General features: G+C 43.9%; 1 protein-coding gene across 3 annotated transcripts in view; it reads right to left on the reverse strand.

Moving 5' to 3' along the window:
• LOC136679688 (SH2B adapter protein 2-like) overlaps positions 1–18,488 on the reverse strand; it is a 31,167-nt gene that overhangs the window by 4,696 nt on the left and 7,983 nt on the right. For 2 of the 3 annotated variants that reach the window (XR_010796568.1, XM_066658346.1), the window contains exons 2-8: positions 10,830–11,721; positions 7,645–7,746; positions 6,318–6,409; positions 5,524–5,624; positions 4,570–4,725; positions 4,109–4,314; positions 2,054–2,225 (exon numbers count right to left, since the gene is read on the reverse strand). Coding sequence is in view for 2 of the 3 variants with exons in the window: in XM_066658346.1 (XP_066514443.1) it covers positions 2,054–2,225; positions 4,109–4,314; positions 4,570–4,725; positions 5,524–5,624; positions 6,318–6,409; positions 7,645–7,746; positions 10,830–11,690 (1,690 nt within the window). In the remaining variant the exon portion in view is untranslated. Of the gene's footprint in view, positions 1–1,109; positions 1,278–2,053; positions 2,226–4,108; positions 4,315–4,569; positions 4,726–5,523; positions 5,625–6,317; positions 6,410–7,644; positions 7,747–10,829; positions 11,722–18,488 lie in introns of those variants that run through there. The other variant, XM_066658347.1, reaches the window with a different exon arrangement.

Consider the following 18,488-nt stretch of genomic DNA (forward strand, 5'->3'; position numbering starts at 1 on the left):
GTAGGTTCGATTACCGCTCCGGGTGACTGTCTGTGAGGAGTGTGGTGTGTTCTCCCTGTGTCTGCGTGGGTTTCCTCCGGGTGACTGTCTGTGAGGAGTGTGGTGTGTTCTCCCTGTGTCTGCGTGGGTTTCCTCTGGGTGACTGTCTGTGAGGAGTGTGGTGTGTTCTCTCTGTATCTGCGTGGGTTTCCTCCGGGTGCTCCGGTTTCCTCCCACAGTCCAAAAACACACGTTGGTAGGTGAATTGGCGACTCAAACATGTCTGTAGGTGTGAGTGAATGTGTGTGTGTGTTGCCCTGTGAAGGACTGGCGCCCCCTCCAGGGTGTATTCCTGCCTTGCGCCCAATGATTCCAGGTAGGCTCTGGACAGATACAGATAATGAATAAATGAATAATAGTATTTAATTTTGCAGTGTGGTGTCCTGTTCCTAAGACAGTATCCAGTTATGGCAGAAAGAGCAGACAAAGCCAATTCTACAAAAGTTACACATCAACACCAACATGCTCTGTCAAATCAGAACTCATTGCCTTGAGCTCAACCAAAGAAAAGCTATAGCTTCAGCTCCCGTGAGTCAGTGAAACCATTTGGGTTTGTTGAGCTGTTACCCAGTGTCTGCATCTTTGAGTCCCACCAGCTGAAAGAAAAAATGTTTTTCTCTGTTATTTTGTTTTAACCGGAGGAGGATGGGTCCGCATTGGGAGACTTGGTTCCTCCTTCAGCTTCAAGGGAGTTTTTCCTGCCACTGTCGCCTTTGCCTACTCACAATGGGTTAATCCTGTTGTGTTTTGTTTAATTTTGTTAAATAGATTTCTGTAAAGCTGCCTTTGGACAACATCATATTTAAAAAGCGCTATAAAAATGCATTTGTATTTTTCTATCACTTGACTATTTCTGTTCTTTTCTGCCTTGGGCTTGATCTGAAGGTTTCATCACAGTGGAAACCTTCACTGAAAAATTAAGTGTGTGTGAAAAGGCTTCTACTGAGGGTTGAACCAAAAAAATGACTCCAAACATTTTGGCTGATCATCCCTTGAAGGTGGACTTGATAAAGCTGGATGTCTTAATGTAACACATGTTTGTTTTTGTGTGTGTGTGTGTGTGTGTGAGACCAAGCATGCTGAGGCTCGTAGGAGAACAGAGGGGCTCTGTGCTGCCTCTGAGGCCAGGAGCATTGAAGGGGGATACAGGAGTGAAACCGCCCCCATCACCCCGTCCCAATGGAGGGCATTCATCTACTGCAGCCAGCCTGGCATAGAGGAGGGAAAGAGAGAGAAAGCTAGAGGTATGAAGTGAGAGAAGGAGAGATGGAGTGAGAGAATGAGGGAAGAACAAGTGAAAGAAAAAAAATGGATAGAGTAAAAGAATGAGGGATCATTGAGATAAGAGGAGGGAGGGAGGGAAGAATGAGGGACGAAGTGACAGACCAAGGGAGGGATGGAGGGAAAGAACAAGGGAGGGACACAGTACAAGAACAGAGAGATGGTGCAAGGGAATGGCGGTACTGAACGATAAAACCAAACGAGGGAGGGATGGATTAAAAGAAAAAGGGAGAGGGATGTGGGATGGAACTCACTTTATAGCCTGAGTAGTGGACTGTAGCAGACGGGTAGGTGTTTGGTATGCAGCAAAAGAATGGCATGCATTTCCCAGTGGAAGAGTGCAATGTAATTCAGCTTTTTGTGTATGAGTGGGTCTGAATGTGAAGAATGTGTATGAATTGGTGTGTTGGAGGGTAGAGACATAGCAGAACAGAATTGTGAATAATACAAGACAGGTTGTGAAGCCTAAATTCACCATGCCTTATTCCTAGTGTGGGCTTGTGGGGTATAAAGCCCTCTAACACAGAAGCTTAGGACAATACATCTGTACCAAGAGGATGAGTGGAGGAGTGACATAGTATTTGAGGTAAATATGGCTCTTGAGACAGAACGCCATTAAATCCACACAGAAAATTTCCAATGAGTAGTGAAGTCTTCACAGAACAGCTGAGGCTGTTAGTGGGTGTGTTATATATTCGCTTTGACACCGTGTGTGTGTGTGTGAGTGTGGTACCTGTGGGGCTGCACTGGACCTGGACGTAGGAGCGGAGAGTGATGTCTGCGGAGCCTCCAGACTCCAGAGGGATGGGGTGAGCGTGGAAGTGTCTCAGCATGTCACACACTGTCTGGAACCAGAGGTGATGCACGTGGCACTGACCGTTCTCATTCACAGACAAGCGCAGGTGCTGCCCGGACACAAACACATCAGAGTAGACTATAGTTACTATGATTTTTAAAAAAGCCACCTATCAATACATAAAGGGAACATATTATAAGAATAAATCACTTGTTCAGGGCTTGTGCGCATTCATTCTGGGATCTGGGGCATCTACCCATCCACAAAACGGAAAAAAAGACCAGCACGCACCGGGTGCATGGGCTAAAACGTGCGGACACCTACTTCCGAGACTTCAGGACTGTCCCCCCCCCGTCGCCTGAGTCTGTCCGGACCCACGTTTATGGGAGAGCGCAAAGATGAAGTTAAATGCATCAAAAAAACGGACAAAACGGCAATGGAGAAATAAGTGTACTGAGTTCAAATGGAGAAAACAAGAACAGAGAAATAAGAGAACAGGGCGAAAACGTCTAAATACCAGAGCTTCTGCTCCTCGCTGCTCACTGCTGTGCGCTCGGGGTCGGGGTGAACAGCAGCTTTCAGTTACAAAAGAGAATTCTGTAATGGTCCATTGATCATTTTTGACTAGATCCCTGTTGGAGCTCACATAGCGTTACCTGGAAAGGGCCTCTCTTTATGATCACTGACAAGAACTAATGTACTTAGTCTAGGACATATCTGAAGAGTCCAATCTAAATGGGAAGATTTGATAGCATTCAGCCAACTCCTCCACCAAAAATTCCAAGTTATTCCAAAGTTAAGCTACAGGGTGGCGTTACACTTGGCATGGCGTATTATGAACTTTAAGATCCAGCTGCTTTACAGTATCATATTACATTACGTTCTTGCTGTTTGTTCATAAGAGGAACATCTGTGTCACCTTACAGTAGATGAATTCATTGTAAGGGCTGTCTGCAAATATTTGGACGGGTAGATGACTGCTGGTCACAGGAGAGGGGTGGGGACATTCCACCTCTATGCGCAGACAGATCAGATAGCAAACAGTGTGAGAGCAGGTTTCTCTATTACTGTTAACACAGCAGCGCTGCGGAAGCATCAGAATACTGGGTGGGACACAGGAGGAAAACGGAATCTTAGGCAGCAGGATGTGAAAAGATCAGATGTCAGCTGGATCTCAGTGACTGTACGGATACATGCTCGCGGAAAACTGCTCTGAGAGCACCTGGGTGGAGGCTGAGGGAAGTAGTACATTCAGAAAAATACTATTCCACATAGCAAAGATTTACTAATTCAACACTAAAACGCTTGTACTGCTTGCGTTCTTCAGTAAATGGTGTATAAGGTCCCAATAGAACCTTGGGAACAAACGTTCAATTGTAGTGTAGCTTTCTGCTGCCTCTCAGGAACAGACTCTTTTACTTAAAGGGGCCATAATATGAAAAACATTGAGTAAAAACAAGAACGGAGAAGAGAACTGAGCAAAAACAGCCAAAAATCAAAGATTCTGCTCCTCGTCCCTCACTGCCGTGCACTCGGGGTCAGGAGGAACAGCGAGCGTGTCATTATCATTTAAAGGAACAGCCGCTGAAAGCAGTCATTCTGAACAGGATTCTTTAGATAAGGGGGAACGCTGCTGTGGGGCTTGTGGTGTTTTGAAAAAAGGCAGTGTGCTCAACAAACTTAAACCCCAGGCTCACAATCTGTAAATTGGTTGATGTGAATTTTCTGGTCAAATTAAATTTATAAACATTCCTTCAGTCAACTGCTGCTCAGTGCAAAATGCTAACCAGAGGGTGCATAACACCCCCCTGTTGTTACTACACCAATGTTTTCTATAGTTCCTTTGCTGTTTGTGTGCCACTGAGCAGCTGTATGAATATTAGAAACACCTTAAAATGGCAGACATTATAATTAAAATATAAATTATGACCACATTTAGACTGTGATTGGATAGCATTAATGTAGGACTCAGTATCAGTGTTTATGGCTCACCTTGGCTTTGCCCTGAAAGTTAAATGTGAGGACGTATTCTCCTGGCCGTGTCTCACTCTGACGGATTACGAAGAGTCCGTGGCTCCGAGCACCACCTGCCAGCACGAGCTGAGCCGCTCGAACTCGTGACAGCGTCCCATGAAACCATGGGTAACCCACCAGACTGCCGTAACCCTCTAGCTCTCCCGGGGGGTCGCCCGGACCTCCTGAACATGGGACAAGACAGAGAGCACTGTGGGAATTCGAATGACCAAAGATGTGAAATTGGTCTCACAAATTGGAAATCAAAACGTGATTGGCCGATTGATTTGCATCTTCCTAATCGTGTTTGTAGTTGATCTGATGCAGAGGTCTTCAAATCCAGACCTTTTAAAATGCTAAAATGCTAATGCATAGGTATAGTGTCATACGCGTCAACTGGATGAATGGTCTTAATGTGTCCACTTATTGTGGGCGTTTACCTGGTGATTGACTAACACTCTGAGCCTCTGGAGACTGGAGGAACCGCTCCAAGGGCACATGAGAAGGGTGCTGAGTGAAGGGTAGTTCCCTACAGCGGACAGCTGGGGCACTGTAATGATCAGCAGTAGACAATCTCTCAGGAGCCCGGTGTACACCTGAAAACAACAACACACACTCTCATATAGTTCTCTGTACACTCTATGGCCAAAATGCTCATGGACAGTTACTGATGATCTGTGTTAGACGATTAGTTCTGGATCCCAAATCATCCATAAGTTACTGAATGGCATTTAATCACTGCTCCACAGCCCAACACATTGCTTTTAACTCCTTTAGTTGATACCTTACACTCTTTGCAGCTATTCTATTCATGCTGGACTTGCCAATATAACACGTGTCAAGAAACTTTTGGGCATATTGTATTGTCCATCCATCCATTATCTGTAAGCGCTTATTGGGCGCAAGGTGGGAATACACCCTGGCGCCAGTCCTTTACAGGGCAACACACACACATTCACACCTACGGTCACTTTGGAGTCGCCAATCCACCTACCAACGTGTGTTTTTGGACTGTGGGAGGAAACCGGAGCACCCGGAGGAAACCCACGCAGACACAGAGAGAACACACCACACTCCTCACAGACAGTCACCCGGGGGAAACCCACGCAGACACAGGGGGAACACACCACACTCCTCACAGACAGTCACCCGGAGGAAACCCACACAGACACAGAGAGAGCACACCACACTCCTCACAGACAGTCACCCGGAGGAAACCCACACAGACACAGAGAGAACACACCACACTCCTCACAGACAGTCACCCGGAGAGGGAATCGAACCCACAACCTCCAGGTCCCTGGAGCTGTGTGACTGCGACACCTACCTGCTGCACCACCGTGCCGCCATATTGTATTGTATTGAACTGTAATGTAACCATCTTGCTAACCCACCTTCAGACAAGAGCTCACAGCTGCAGGAGGCCACCATGGAGAATTCTTTGGAAGGTTGTCCATGTGGACATGACGCCAGCTCAATGTCATCACCACTGTCCCTGCAACACACACAACTTTCATCAACACGCAACATAAATGTGAATGGTTGTTTTTTAATGATCAACCCCAAGATGTGAAGAGCTTAGGACTACAATGTTACATTTTTGCCTTCTGATAAAAATAATAAACACTGAGGATGAGGAAATGTTATTTAATCTTCTAGAACCCCTTCATACTGTTCAGGGTCACAGTGTGTCCAGAGCCTACTTGGGATCATTGGGTGCTAGGCAGAACACACTCTGGGCAGGGTATCACAAGGTATCACACACTCACCCAGTCACAGATCACCTGAAGGAAACCCATGCAGACACAGGGATAGCACCCTCACAAACAGTGACCCTGGGTGGGGACTGAACCAAGGAAATCAGGGCCCTGGAGACCCTGGAGCTGTGTAGCAGCAACACAACCTGCAATGCCACTGGGCCTGCCCTACATTAATCTCTTCTGGCTTAAATATGGCAGATGTGGCAGATTCTGCTCATTTACAGCGGCCTGGACAACGACCTCAGTGAATCTCTGGAACAAGACGTCCCTACATCTCAGTTCAGTCCGGTCCAGTGCTGACCAGAGTGGTCAGGAGCTGTCAAACCCTCCTCACACTGCATGATCTATGGCTGTGTAGCATGCTCACCCTACCCCTCCTCTTTTTCCTTTCCTCCGTTCATGTGGGCAAATATTTACGGCTCGTTTACCCGGGGTCTATGCAGTCCTGGATGTCTGCGACCCATGAGTTCTTCTGCAGGGAGTCGATGGTCTCCAGGATGTATTCGCCGCCGTTTTCCACCTGTGACGACACACAGCACAAAGCCACGCTTGTGTACGGGACCTGCTCTGATATTCCACATCACGGCACTGTTTACCAGCAGCTGACCTGCTCCCATTAATAATTCCACACTGGAGAAATTATGCTCCAGCTACAAAGTAATGTTTCATTAATGTGGGGCAAACAAACCCATTAAACTGCAGACTAAATATTAAAGGGGCGCTCCACCGAAGTTTCAAGTTTTCTGTGTCAACAAAGTATTAAGGTGTAAAGTCAATCAGATTGGTCTGATGTGAATGGGTCTTTTTTTGACCAAGTTACTAAGTCACAATTGTTTTCAACAGTGGTGATAGTAACCAGGTGTCCAAAGCCTCCCATATAGAAAGTTATGACATGAGACACATTTACAATAATCCTAATGTAAAGTTTTGGATTAAAAATACACATTTTGGCAGAAACATGGCCAAGAATGCAGTATATAATATTTTTATGATCTCCATGTTTACTTCCATTTCACCTTAATGACACATGCAGGTTCATTGGTGGTTCTAGATATAATGGCAATGTACAGGGGTTGGACAATGAAAGTGAAACACCTGGTTTTAGACCACAGTAATGTATTAGTGTGGTGTAGGGCCTCCTTTTGCGGCCGATACAGCGTCAGTTGGTCTTGGGAATGACATACACAAGTCCTGCACAGTGGTCAGAGGGATTTGAAGCCATTCTTCTTGCAGGATAGTGGCCAGGTCTCTACGTGATGCTGGTGGAGGAAAACGTTTCCTGACTCGCTCCTCCAAAACACCCCAAAGTGGTTCAATAATATTTAGATCTGGTGACTGTGCAGGCCATGGGAGATGTTCAACTTCACTTTCATGTTCATCAAACCAATCTCTCACCAGTCTCGCTGTGTGTGTTGGTGCATTGTCGTCCTGATACACGGCACCGCCTTCAGGACACAGTGTTTGAACCATTGGATGCACATGGTCTTACTGGTGCAGTGTGGAATTAATGAAGATTGTCCACCAGGCTGCTCCAGTTTAGCCATGACACCTCCCACACTACAATGACAGGGGTTTCACTTTCATTGTCCAACCATTGTATCTGTTGTTCCCCTTTAAGTCACTAATCTTAAAGCCAATAGTCCAAATACTACTGCACAACTGGGTTTAAAAAGCAGTAAAATGTGGTCAAAACAAAAACATATAAATCAAGAACAGAAATATGTGCTACATGCAGAAAATCAAAGGAAGCTTTACCTTCAGCACAAAGGTATTGTCTTTGTCCGGCATCTCCAGAGGCATCGTGGTCCTGACCTCCACGATGGCCGACAGAGGAATGCTCACTTTGGGCTTGGATGACTGGAAAATATTAATGATAATTTATATATATATCTATAAAAGTACATACAGCAGTATGAATGTCTAAAGCCATGTATCGGTGTTTTTAAGCATGTTTAAAGGGAATTTTAAAAAATAATCGTACACACACACACACACACACACATTACCATAAACCCTAGTGAAATACACATTAGAGTTTGATGTGTGTGTGTGTGTGTGTGTTAAACATTTTCAAATCTCTCCCAGTCTTTACTGTTACCATCAAAAACCTTGCTTTGGTGATTTTCAAAGTGAAATTATTCAGCACATTCTCTACAGGTGGTTGGTGTTGTACAGTGGTAACACCAATGGCTCCCATGTGAGACTGTGCTACATCATTAAGAGTCCTTGGGCAAGACTCCTAACGCTGCACTGGCCTACCTGTAATACCAGTAACCCTGGAATTTGCTCTGGATTAGAGCGTCTGCCAAAATGCCATAAATGTTAAATGTACAGAGTGTAAAGTGAAACATGACACTGTTTTTCATGAGTTTAATATACTGAGGGACATATTGTATCATTTAAATTAGAGTGTACAGAGATTTTAAGTGAAGTCAGTGAGTGTGGCCTGATGAGTCCAATCTAATGTGATGAAGCACAGAAACATGAGGCTGACAGTAGTTCCCAAAACTGTCCCATATCTGGATCTGCACACACAGATGGGAGAGGATGTGTGTGTGTGTGTGTGTGTGGACATGCTAAAGTGTGATTGATAGTGTGCTCACTGCAGCTTCAGCCACAGTTGCTGGCCCTGCTGAAACAACAAACACACACAGAGAGGCACACTATTCCTCATATCTGAGCAACTTAATTATAAAAACAAGTCACACAAATCCTAATAGCAATTACACCACACTGATGTATTCAGCAGACAATGTCTCCCTGTGTCTAAACACTACAACCACAATAAAGTCACAGTGTCAGCGCTCTATTCATCTGTGTTTAACACTGTAGTGTTCTCACAGAAGACGCTGAGCCAGACTCCAGGTTTTTTTATGGCGCTGGCTCTTTAATGGTGTTATCACGCTTACAGCGCTGACAAGCGTTTTGTGGACATTCACACTGAGCTTTCACTCTTCCTCACACTGGAAGAGAGTGATCGTGGGATGTTCAACGACATGTTGTTGAATAACACAAAAGGGGGACGTAAACAAAACCCAAAGAACACACACAAACAACAACCACAAAAATACACAGATAAAAAAAACCCTTAAATAACTGAGAGAGAGAGCGCACTGGTGCATCATGGGAGGCAGAATACCCCATGCTGCTTTTTCCTTATCTCCTATCGTGCTTCCCCCTCCCACACACACGACTCGAGGAGATTTGTCAACGTCCATTGTGAGAATGCTACAATGCTAATAGCGCATTAGCACTGCTTAATAATCAGACACAAGCTAACTGTCAATACCCTTCCTATCAGAACTAATGTTCGTAAACGTGTTTTGACATTGCTTGAATGTTATCTTTTCTTATCGAAGCTCCTGAACCCGAGAAAAGTCTCTTTGCTAGTGCGAAACAAATGCCCACTTGGAAAACAAAACACCTTCTGTGTCCAAGCTTACGTTTTGGTTTTTCTGTGGCAGGAAGAACCTGGAGAGTGCTGCTTCCTCTACTCCACAAACTGCTGCGTTATCTACTGGTCATTTGGTCAGGAAGAGGAAGCTGTTAGCAGTCACTCCCCAGAGTAGCCCTAAAGATTTGCTCCAGGCTTGAAGGAGCAGATAAGGATAGATTAATGTGACTGAATCTCTGTTTTTAAGGATGTGCTGTTGAAATGCAGGAAATTATGACAAGTTCCAGCACCAAGCAACAGTAAATAATATTTGAAACTATTTATGTGGACATCCGTTTGTTTATTTTTGAATATATATTTACTATATAAAGGGGCAGATTTTGGCCTGTCATCAGAGTGTGAGTTTGGTCCCTGGTGATGCCATTAGAGGGGTTCAATCATAATAGATAGATGTTGATGGTGTCTGTTAGCTGACAAGTTTGAACTTGGTAGTTAGTGGTCTCCTGCAAGTGTGTAGAGCTGTTAGAGAAAGTTGGCTGTACAAATTGTTTTGGTCCATTGTACATTAAATAAAATAAAATAGAAATTGTGCAATAATATGAGTTGAAAATGGCGTGTAGAGAATATACTCTATAAATGATTTACATCATTAATCTGCTAAAGTAATTTTGCTCTGCATGACCCAACATCAATAGCATAGCATGCTAATGTTAGCATGAACCAACATTCTGTCTATTAATAACACAGACCGAGACGTAGATCCTGTATAATTAAAAAAGAGGTAATTTGATGCTAATGCAGCATCAACAGCTATGGATTATATTTACGCTGACCTACACATAGCTGTGTGTGTCTGTGCCTAAAGGAGTGGGCAGCATGGCCCTGACAGACCTGGACACAGCAAAGCGGACGGTGGCCAACTGAAGCAAAGCCAGGCCGAACTATCCTCAGGTCAAAAGTGGATCATACACCAGCTGGAAAATTTATACACACTCAGCAGCACAGTCCTCACATTACTGCAGAGTTTTCAGATCTCCAGCGTCTGTATCTGCAGTGTGTACACACTCACTGGCCACTTTATTAGAAACACCTACTATATGCTTTCAATCCCAGGACACTGTATTGGAAAAACCCCACCTTCCAGTTACTGGTCACTTTTTTAGGAACATATACCCAATACTTCCACCTTTAAGCCACTCCATTCGAAACTCCCCACCCTTGTATTTCCAGATACTGGCCACATTATTAGGATTGCCAACTTTGTACTTACACCTACTCTTCTTTTTATTGGAAACAGCCATTCTGTATTTTCACTCAGCCCCACTTTATGCTAATATTCTCATTACAATATTTTTGAATGGTGTAAGTTCACATTTTGTCTGATGTCTACTGCCAGCTATTACAAATAAACAGCTGACTAATCTCAACAGATAACTAACATATTTGTCAAGAAACAATTAACTGTTATAACTGCAATCTGTAAAATGTCTCCCGTGTGACAGGCCTTGAAGAGAAAAACAAGAGACTAGAAATATGAAATTCCTACCTTAGGCGGCACATAGAACTCGAGCAAGAATTTCTCCCCTCCATCCGAGTTGGCGGCAGTTTTCCGGAGCAGTAGACGGCACTTCTGCCACTGTGCAGCCCCCACACAGTTGGTGTCATCAGCTACCATGTACCGCAGCGCCCCCTCTCTCTGGATCTCCAGCATTTCGGCTCCCCGGTGGGTCTGTGAACCACGTGGCAACCTCAACTTCTGGCTCCAGCGGTCATGCCCTGTTGCGCCCCCTCCGTTAGCATTAGCTTTCCTGTCACCCTCGGGAGATGCCCGGCGGTGCCAGATCTCCCGGACACCATCCATCACACACAGGCTCATGTTACGCAACGAGAAGCCCTTCTTGAAGCGGGCTTTGGGATGGTGGTGGTGACCCAAAGAAATGTCCTCTGAGCTTCGGGACTGGCCCAGTGTGGAAACCTTGTGGGGGGCAGTGCCTCCCCCAGGCCCTCCACCTCCACCCCCTATGCTGTCCATGCTGTCCAGTGACTCGCTGGAGGCGCCGGCGTCCTTGCGTCGCTGGTAGAGGTTGTTGCCGTAAGGTGGAGGGCAGCTACGGAGACCCGCAAACGGCACAATGCTATACTTGGGGGCGGAGCCCGGAGAGCCTGGTTCCCGCGCCTGGCTGAGGGCAGCAGCAAAACAGTCCAGGAAGTGGCAGGCAAAGTGCTGCGAGAAGCTGGCGTCAGCGCCCGGTGAGTCGTAGCATGGGTTTTCGCAGAGGAAGCGCTGGAACTTGTGCGCGAAGTCGGCAGCGGAGGCGCGGGCGTGCAGCTCGCAGAACTCCTTCCAATCGGGCGGAGGGCACGAGGAGGAGAGCTCTGGGCTGCTGGGAGCCCCACAGCCATTCATCCCTGAGCCATGCCAACACACTGGCAAAGCGCTGAGGAGACACACAGAGGAAAAGCAGGTCAGGTATGACATCATAACACTACTCATTTCTTACCATTTCACCTCTCATTGCTCTTTAGCAGCTAAACACAGAGTCACACCTGGTGTGTTAATGTGCGTTGTACTGGCAGAGGTAGATCACTGCTGGATTGAGATTTGTCCACAAACCAAAAATATCCATCTGACAGCGTCCTGTGTCACTGATGAAGCACTAGAGGACGAGTGACACACACTGTGCAGCGACAGATGAGCTACTGTCTCTGACTTTACATCTACAAGGTGGACCAACGAGGGAGGAGTGTCTCACAGAGTGGACAGAGAGTGGACACAGGGTTTAAAAACTCCAGCAGCACTGCTGTGTCTGATCCACTCTACACCAGCACAACACACACTAACACACCACCACCACGTCAGTGTCACTGCAGCGCTGAGAATGATCCCCCACCCCAATCATACCTGCTCTGTGAGGATCCTGACCTTCGAAAAACAGGGTGAAAGAAGGGAACAATTAAGTATGCAGAGTAACTGATGAAATACAGTCTATGCTTCTGTATGTTCAGTGGTGTATGTGTGTACCATAACAGAGTAGAGTATGAGCTGACAGTTGAGGCTGGCCATTGGTCAGCTTTCACTACGCATCTTTGAAAAGACAAGAGAGAGAAAGAGAAAAGAATGAAAAAGAGGCAGCTGCAAAGTGGGCAGCTAATAAAAACCGGTGCCTGGGACAGAGAGGAGAAAGACACTGGCCTGCTTTCAGTGTGTGTGTGTGTGTATTTTCTGACCGTGTGAAGGGCAAATGAGGAGTGTGTGAGTGAGGGTGTGAAAAGGTGTGCATCAGTACCAGGGGGAGAAATGGAGTGGTGCGAGACCAGGGTTCACACTTCACCCAGAGATGGAGGTAATGGCCTACTTAGCTATGGAGTACGGACACAGACATAAAAACCAAACACTTTAATCTTCTCTAATCTAAGAATTCTGACTTTACTGCCACTGTGTTTCTCACCGCAGGTCTGTTCTGAGAGTTATTCTTCTTTTGTGACTGGCTGAGATTTTGAAGCTGTCATTTTAAGCTAAAAATACTACCCAGCGTTCCTTTAAATCAGCTTCTTATCTGCTGCTCCACTTCACTAATAAATGGGCATTTCTCTATGTTCACGTTAGGGTCGTTCTGGGAGTTACTGCAAGCAAATAGCAGCACAAGCTCAACTGCCATCTCTGAGCGATGGCGACACGATCCCCCGGCCTACTTCTTCCAAACGTGTAAGAAAAACATGTTGAGGAGCGGAGGTGTGAATCCATGAGCGCTTTCTTTCCTGAGCGAAGCTGACACTCAGCTACTCTTACACCACTGAGAATCATTTATATTCTCTCTCTCTCTTTCTCCCTCTCTCCCCATCTCTCTCTTTCTCTCCCTCTCTCCCCATCTCTCTCTTTCTCTCCATCTCTCCCCATCTCTCTTTTTCTCTCTCCCTCTCTCTCTCCCTCTCCATCTCTCTTTCTCTCTCCATCTCTCCCTCCCCCCCTCTCTCTTTCTCTCTCCATCTCTCTCCATCCCCCCCCTCTATCTCTCTCTCCCTCCCTCCCTCTTTCTCTCTCTCTCCCTCTTTCTCTTTCTCTCTCTGCTCCACTGCTGCCAAGCTTCATTGTATCACAGATAAGCCCTCTTTGTGGTGTCAAGCAAAACAACATTCTATTATCGCCAGCCAGTGTCAAGTCTCTCTCTCTCTCTCTCTCTACGTCTGTGCAAATTATATCATTTTCCTTCTTTTTCCCCCAAAGATCTATGTTCTTCTGCCTTTCATTTGGGACCCCCTCCACCTACTCCGTCTGAGAACCTATCCGAAGTCAAGGCTGGGCCCATTTATCATGTCAATATGTGTGTCTTCCAAGGGCCACTTTATTTTTAGCCTGATCGCAGGACCCTTCCAAACTACTCCATTCATAGCCAAGCAGGGTCTCCCACGGGCCTGTGAAAGTAAAGCTAACTTCCAAAAAGTGTTGATTTATGAGGCAATGTTGCTACTCAGTATCTGCACAAGATACTGTTAAATGTCAAATTGTGCACTCGTCAAAACAAGTGTTTGACACTCGATCTTTAACACCTGGGATGCTGGGACGCCACAGGGACACGGACATGTCAGCAACAGGTTTCCGTACCGTTCATTGGTGTTTTTTTAATAACTTAATACACTGTCCACATCATTAGTACCTAAAGAAATCTGACCAGCTGCATTTTTCTTAACAAAGAGAGCATTGATAGTTAAGATAAATGGGCCATTAATGTTCTCCTCCAAGCGTGTTGAGCTAAAATGATGTTGTGTTAGTTGCAGCTGGAAAACAAGCACTGCCTGGCCTCTGATGTCTCACAGAAACATGTAGTAGCCTTCAGCTTCTCTTGTCCAATGGCCACGTTTGGAAACACAAATGTAGGTGTTATGTCTACGTAAGGTACAGCAGTGGTCAGCTGACAAACACATGAGCTGTGTGCCACTCAAATAAAAGTGTGGCCTAATGGCATTCCCCTTCTTTTGATGTACAGCGTGGAGAGGAAGATGTTAAACGTGCAGAAAGAGATGGGCATAAAATGACCAATAGTGTAAGTCCATTGTAGTAAATTAATTGGGAATGAGTGGACAGTTTGCCCTACCACGTGACTCTTGCATCCTCATGTGACCATCACCAAACTACCTTTAAAAAGATTTATAAGAAAATATGATACTACAACAGTGTCAGAAGGGGCTACAAGAGTCCAGATCCCTCCAATGGACGCCTCTCAATCTTAAGGGACCAGTCAGAAGGAGATCTTATACAAAGATGAATCAGCAATAACAATCACACATGAATCATGGGAACAAATTAGCCTTTCTGATCCTGCTTTACTTTTCTCTCGCTTGAAGATTCACACACATGGAATAAAAATAGAAGGAGTGCTCTGTGGTTAAACTCCAGAGGCCTTCTGAGAATTCCTTAAAGATCTCCATGCAAAATCCATCATCTGCTACATGATTCCTTGCATCCTGCTCGAGTTCAGTCTGGTTTCTTCAGGAAGTGTACGGACACAGTGTGAGAGTGGTAGATGTAGAATCGACGGATGAGAAGATTGGTTATTGATCATAATAGACACAGACAGCAAAATGATTCTGGTCCTGGTTTGCTTACATTTTTATGTCCCACTTGGCACATGGAGCGTCACTGCCATGCATGAATTTGAAGGCCACCTATCACTAGTAGTCTATTTTGGGACACTACATCCAGTTTGCCATGACCAGTACGACCAGTCGTTGCCTTTCGGATCTTTGTCTGTCACTTCTGTTTTCTAGCAGGGTGAGAATTTTAAAGGCTAAGCAGCAGCGATATGAAAGTGTCAAACAAATAAATACAATGGAGTTTGAGTTCCTAACTTGTGTTTATTGATAGTCAGAAAACATGTTATTTCTTATTAATTGAAGGAATAAGGTTTAAAAGACCGTTGGTCTGATAATTGTCCATTAATGGACCATAAAGCTTTAGAGACTTCCCCAAACCTATTAATATTAACAGGTGCCAATTAATCCTTATGGCCAAGTGTGTGTGTGTGTGTGTGAGTGAAGCTGAGAGTGAGAAAGATGGAGGACAGAGAGAGAGAGAGAGATAGAAAGATCCTGTGGTGTGAAAGCACTTGTGACTCATTATCCCTTCTGCCAACCAGAGGGAATTCTGGGATACTCTTTCCACTGCTAACAGCCTGACACAAAACATTTATGAGTGAGAGATATTAATGTGTGAGTTTACATTAATAACCCTAACCCATCCCCGTGGAGCTCTAAGGGCTGTATGTGAATGAGGAATCTTATATAAGAGCTACCTGAGTGGTTTCAATGATGCAGTTTTTATTTTCAAACCGACTTAAGTAAACAAGCACAATCTAACACACCCACACACACACACACAGCTTCCCCTTACACCAAACAAATTACAACCCTACACACTTCCTCATTAGTGGAACAAATCCTCATATCTAAAAGGAAAAAATATATATATTAATTATTTCTTTATTTACGTATACTAATTATCCTTTTTCCTTTATATAACCTAGCAGAATTAAAATCGTGACAGCCCTGTAATTAAAGTATATCCAGCCTTCACTCTGTAAGCCACAGATGAGAACAAGGAAGAGTGGATCTTCATGTTAAATGAAAATATGAAAAGAGAGATTGTGTCTGTGTGAAATCTCTGAAGACCGTGGAGGAGACAGACCATACGAGACACTTCTTACATAAGCACGACTTATAAGATCCGCCGAGTTCTTTCTCACACGAGTCATCGCTGTCTCTTCTCTTCAGAGTGCGTGATGGACAGATCAGTGCGACTGTGTGGACAGCTGCCTGGGGCTCAGAGCTGTAGCAGAAAGCCATGAGAGAAATCTCTGAGTGAGTTTATACGTTAGCCTTGGGTCTGCTCACAGCACAAGAATGTAGACCTTTAAAATTCTATTTTGTGCAGAAAACAGCACCAAGCTCTGGAAAAGTCATAATTGTTTCATTCTGTACCGTTATCATGACTTAATTTTCTTGTGATTTCAAGATATTACCTGCTCAGGATCACAATTCACTACTTTCTCATGATCTTCAAGTTACATCAAGATTAAATATGCTTTTGTAAAACCTAAAAAACTACAAATGTTGTTTTGTCAAGCAAATAAATGTCTAAAATCTGTAAAATGTATGTAAAAAAATGTTGTTTTCTTGAGATCAAGGAAACTAAGTTATATCTTGAAAATGATCTTTTCTTAACTTGAAATTAAAATACAATATGTTTTTTTTGTGAAAATAAATACAAGACATTATTACCTCATAAATGTATTACATTTTTTTACATTTAACATTAAGTGGAGATAGTTAAATTCAGCCTGTAACTATGAATTAAATGCTAGGCTAATTTTAGAGCAAAAAATATTTCACATTGCAGACATTATTGATGTTAACAAGTGAGTGATGGTCTGTTTATTTACTACAGAGGTCCATAGTGAAGGCATAAAAAAAACCCACAATGTGCCTACCTGAAGTGATAAGAGCCAATTAGCATTTTAGTTGCATAATGCTAACTAGCCCTGCTAGCTCTTGTTTGAGATCCTTTTATCGTAGCTGTTCTAAATTCTTGCCGAAAATCAAATGAACCTCAGCCAACATTAATCTCTGGAGTCTGGAATGGATGTGAGAATATTTCCGTGAGGCTGGTAACTTTCAGTATTTAAAAATTTACCACAGTTCAGCTGAAAGAGGAACAAAATCACTAGCGCTTTCCATTTCACTGAACTGTGCATGTACTGGTAAAGTCATGTTGTGTTTAATGCCATTGAATAGCAGGGGATTGTGACATAGTCAAATAACTTATACAGTGTATATTCCGATAGCATTTTATATCTGTTATGTAAAAGAAAAACTCTAAAATGTAAAAAAGATGTGTAAGGGCATAGCACGGTACATTTAGCTCGGAATCAAATATTGATCTTCTCCATCAAACAAGATGTTGGTTCACTGTTATACACTGAAACGTTTTTAAGGACAGCCGAATAAAAAATGGCCTTAGACTAAGGTCAGCACAAGATTTATCATGTGACAGCTGGACTTTGTCTAACAAACAGAAGCAAACTCATACACAATCCACATAGTGTATGATGCAACTACATTATCCTATTATGCTAGCTCTTAGAGAAATGTGTCAAGTCTGAAAATGTAGAAGAAACACTGTCATGAAATATGAATACTACATATACCCGTACGATGTATCCTCTGACTAAATCTGATCTTTAAAGTCTAAGCAGCAGCGATATGAAAGTGTCAAACAAATAAATACAGTGGAGTTTGAGTTCCTAACCTGTGTTTATTGATAGTCAGAAAACATGTTATTTCTTACTAATTGAAGGAATAAGGTTTAAAAGACCGTTGGTCCCCCCTCCCCCACAACGGTGTTGGGAAACTCTGATAGGCGTCTTGCCTGTGACGTAGATGGTGGACAACACTCTAGAAGCTGCACTTAATTTAATGCAAAATGATGAAAAGGTGTGTTGTTTTTGGCTGCAATCATTCAATGTACAGTGGGACATCTGTGAACAAATGGCCCAAAGATCCCAAAATATCCAGAAAATGGACTGAATTTGTCCACTTTAAACGGGCACTTTGGAAAGGACCCTCCGCTCACTCCGTTATCTGTAGCTCATTTCACTGGCGCTTTTCCAACAATATGGGCATGTAAGGACACCAACGAAAGGTGTTCAAGAGCCTCTGTAACATGGAGGTAAACAGGGTAAGGACACTCACTTCGCCTGTTTTAGTTGGTGTTAGTTACCAACTCCAACTCTTTACATAAAAGGATGGAGGTTAAAAAGTGGACCATCTTGTTGTCCCCACGGACTCCTGTTTTAGAAAATAGCAAGGTTTACGTTTGTTAAAGATAGCTGAAGTATATCAGTAGGTTCCGATGTGAGATAAGTAGCGTAGCTTACTTCTTCAAATGAGCTAATAGACTAACGCTAGAGATAACTACAACATCCGAAGTTCTGGACCTTGGAAACATCAACTAGAGATGTCCATAAAAATTGTCTTACATTCGTAATACTAACTTTGAAGATATGTCACAAAGACTTAAAGACAATAAATATTTGTATACGACCACTGGGTAAAGCGAATAATCCAATATTTTTGTCTTCAAATGTCCCTGATACATGACACTGCCATTAACAGTTTGATACCAATAATTTCTTATGCATTTGCTAACCTC

Source organism: Hoplias malabaricus, chromosome Y (assembly GCF_029633855.1).
Source record: "Hoplias malabaricus isolate fHopMal1 chromosome Y, fHopMal1.hap1, whole genome shotgun sequence".
Lineage (NCBI taxonomy): Eukaryota > Metazoa > Chordata > Actinopteri > Characiformes > Erythrinidae > Hoplias > Hoplias malabaricus.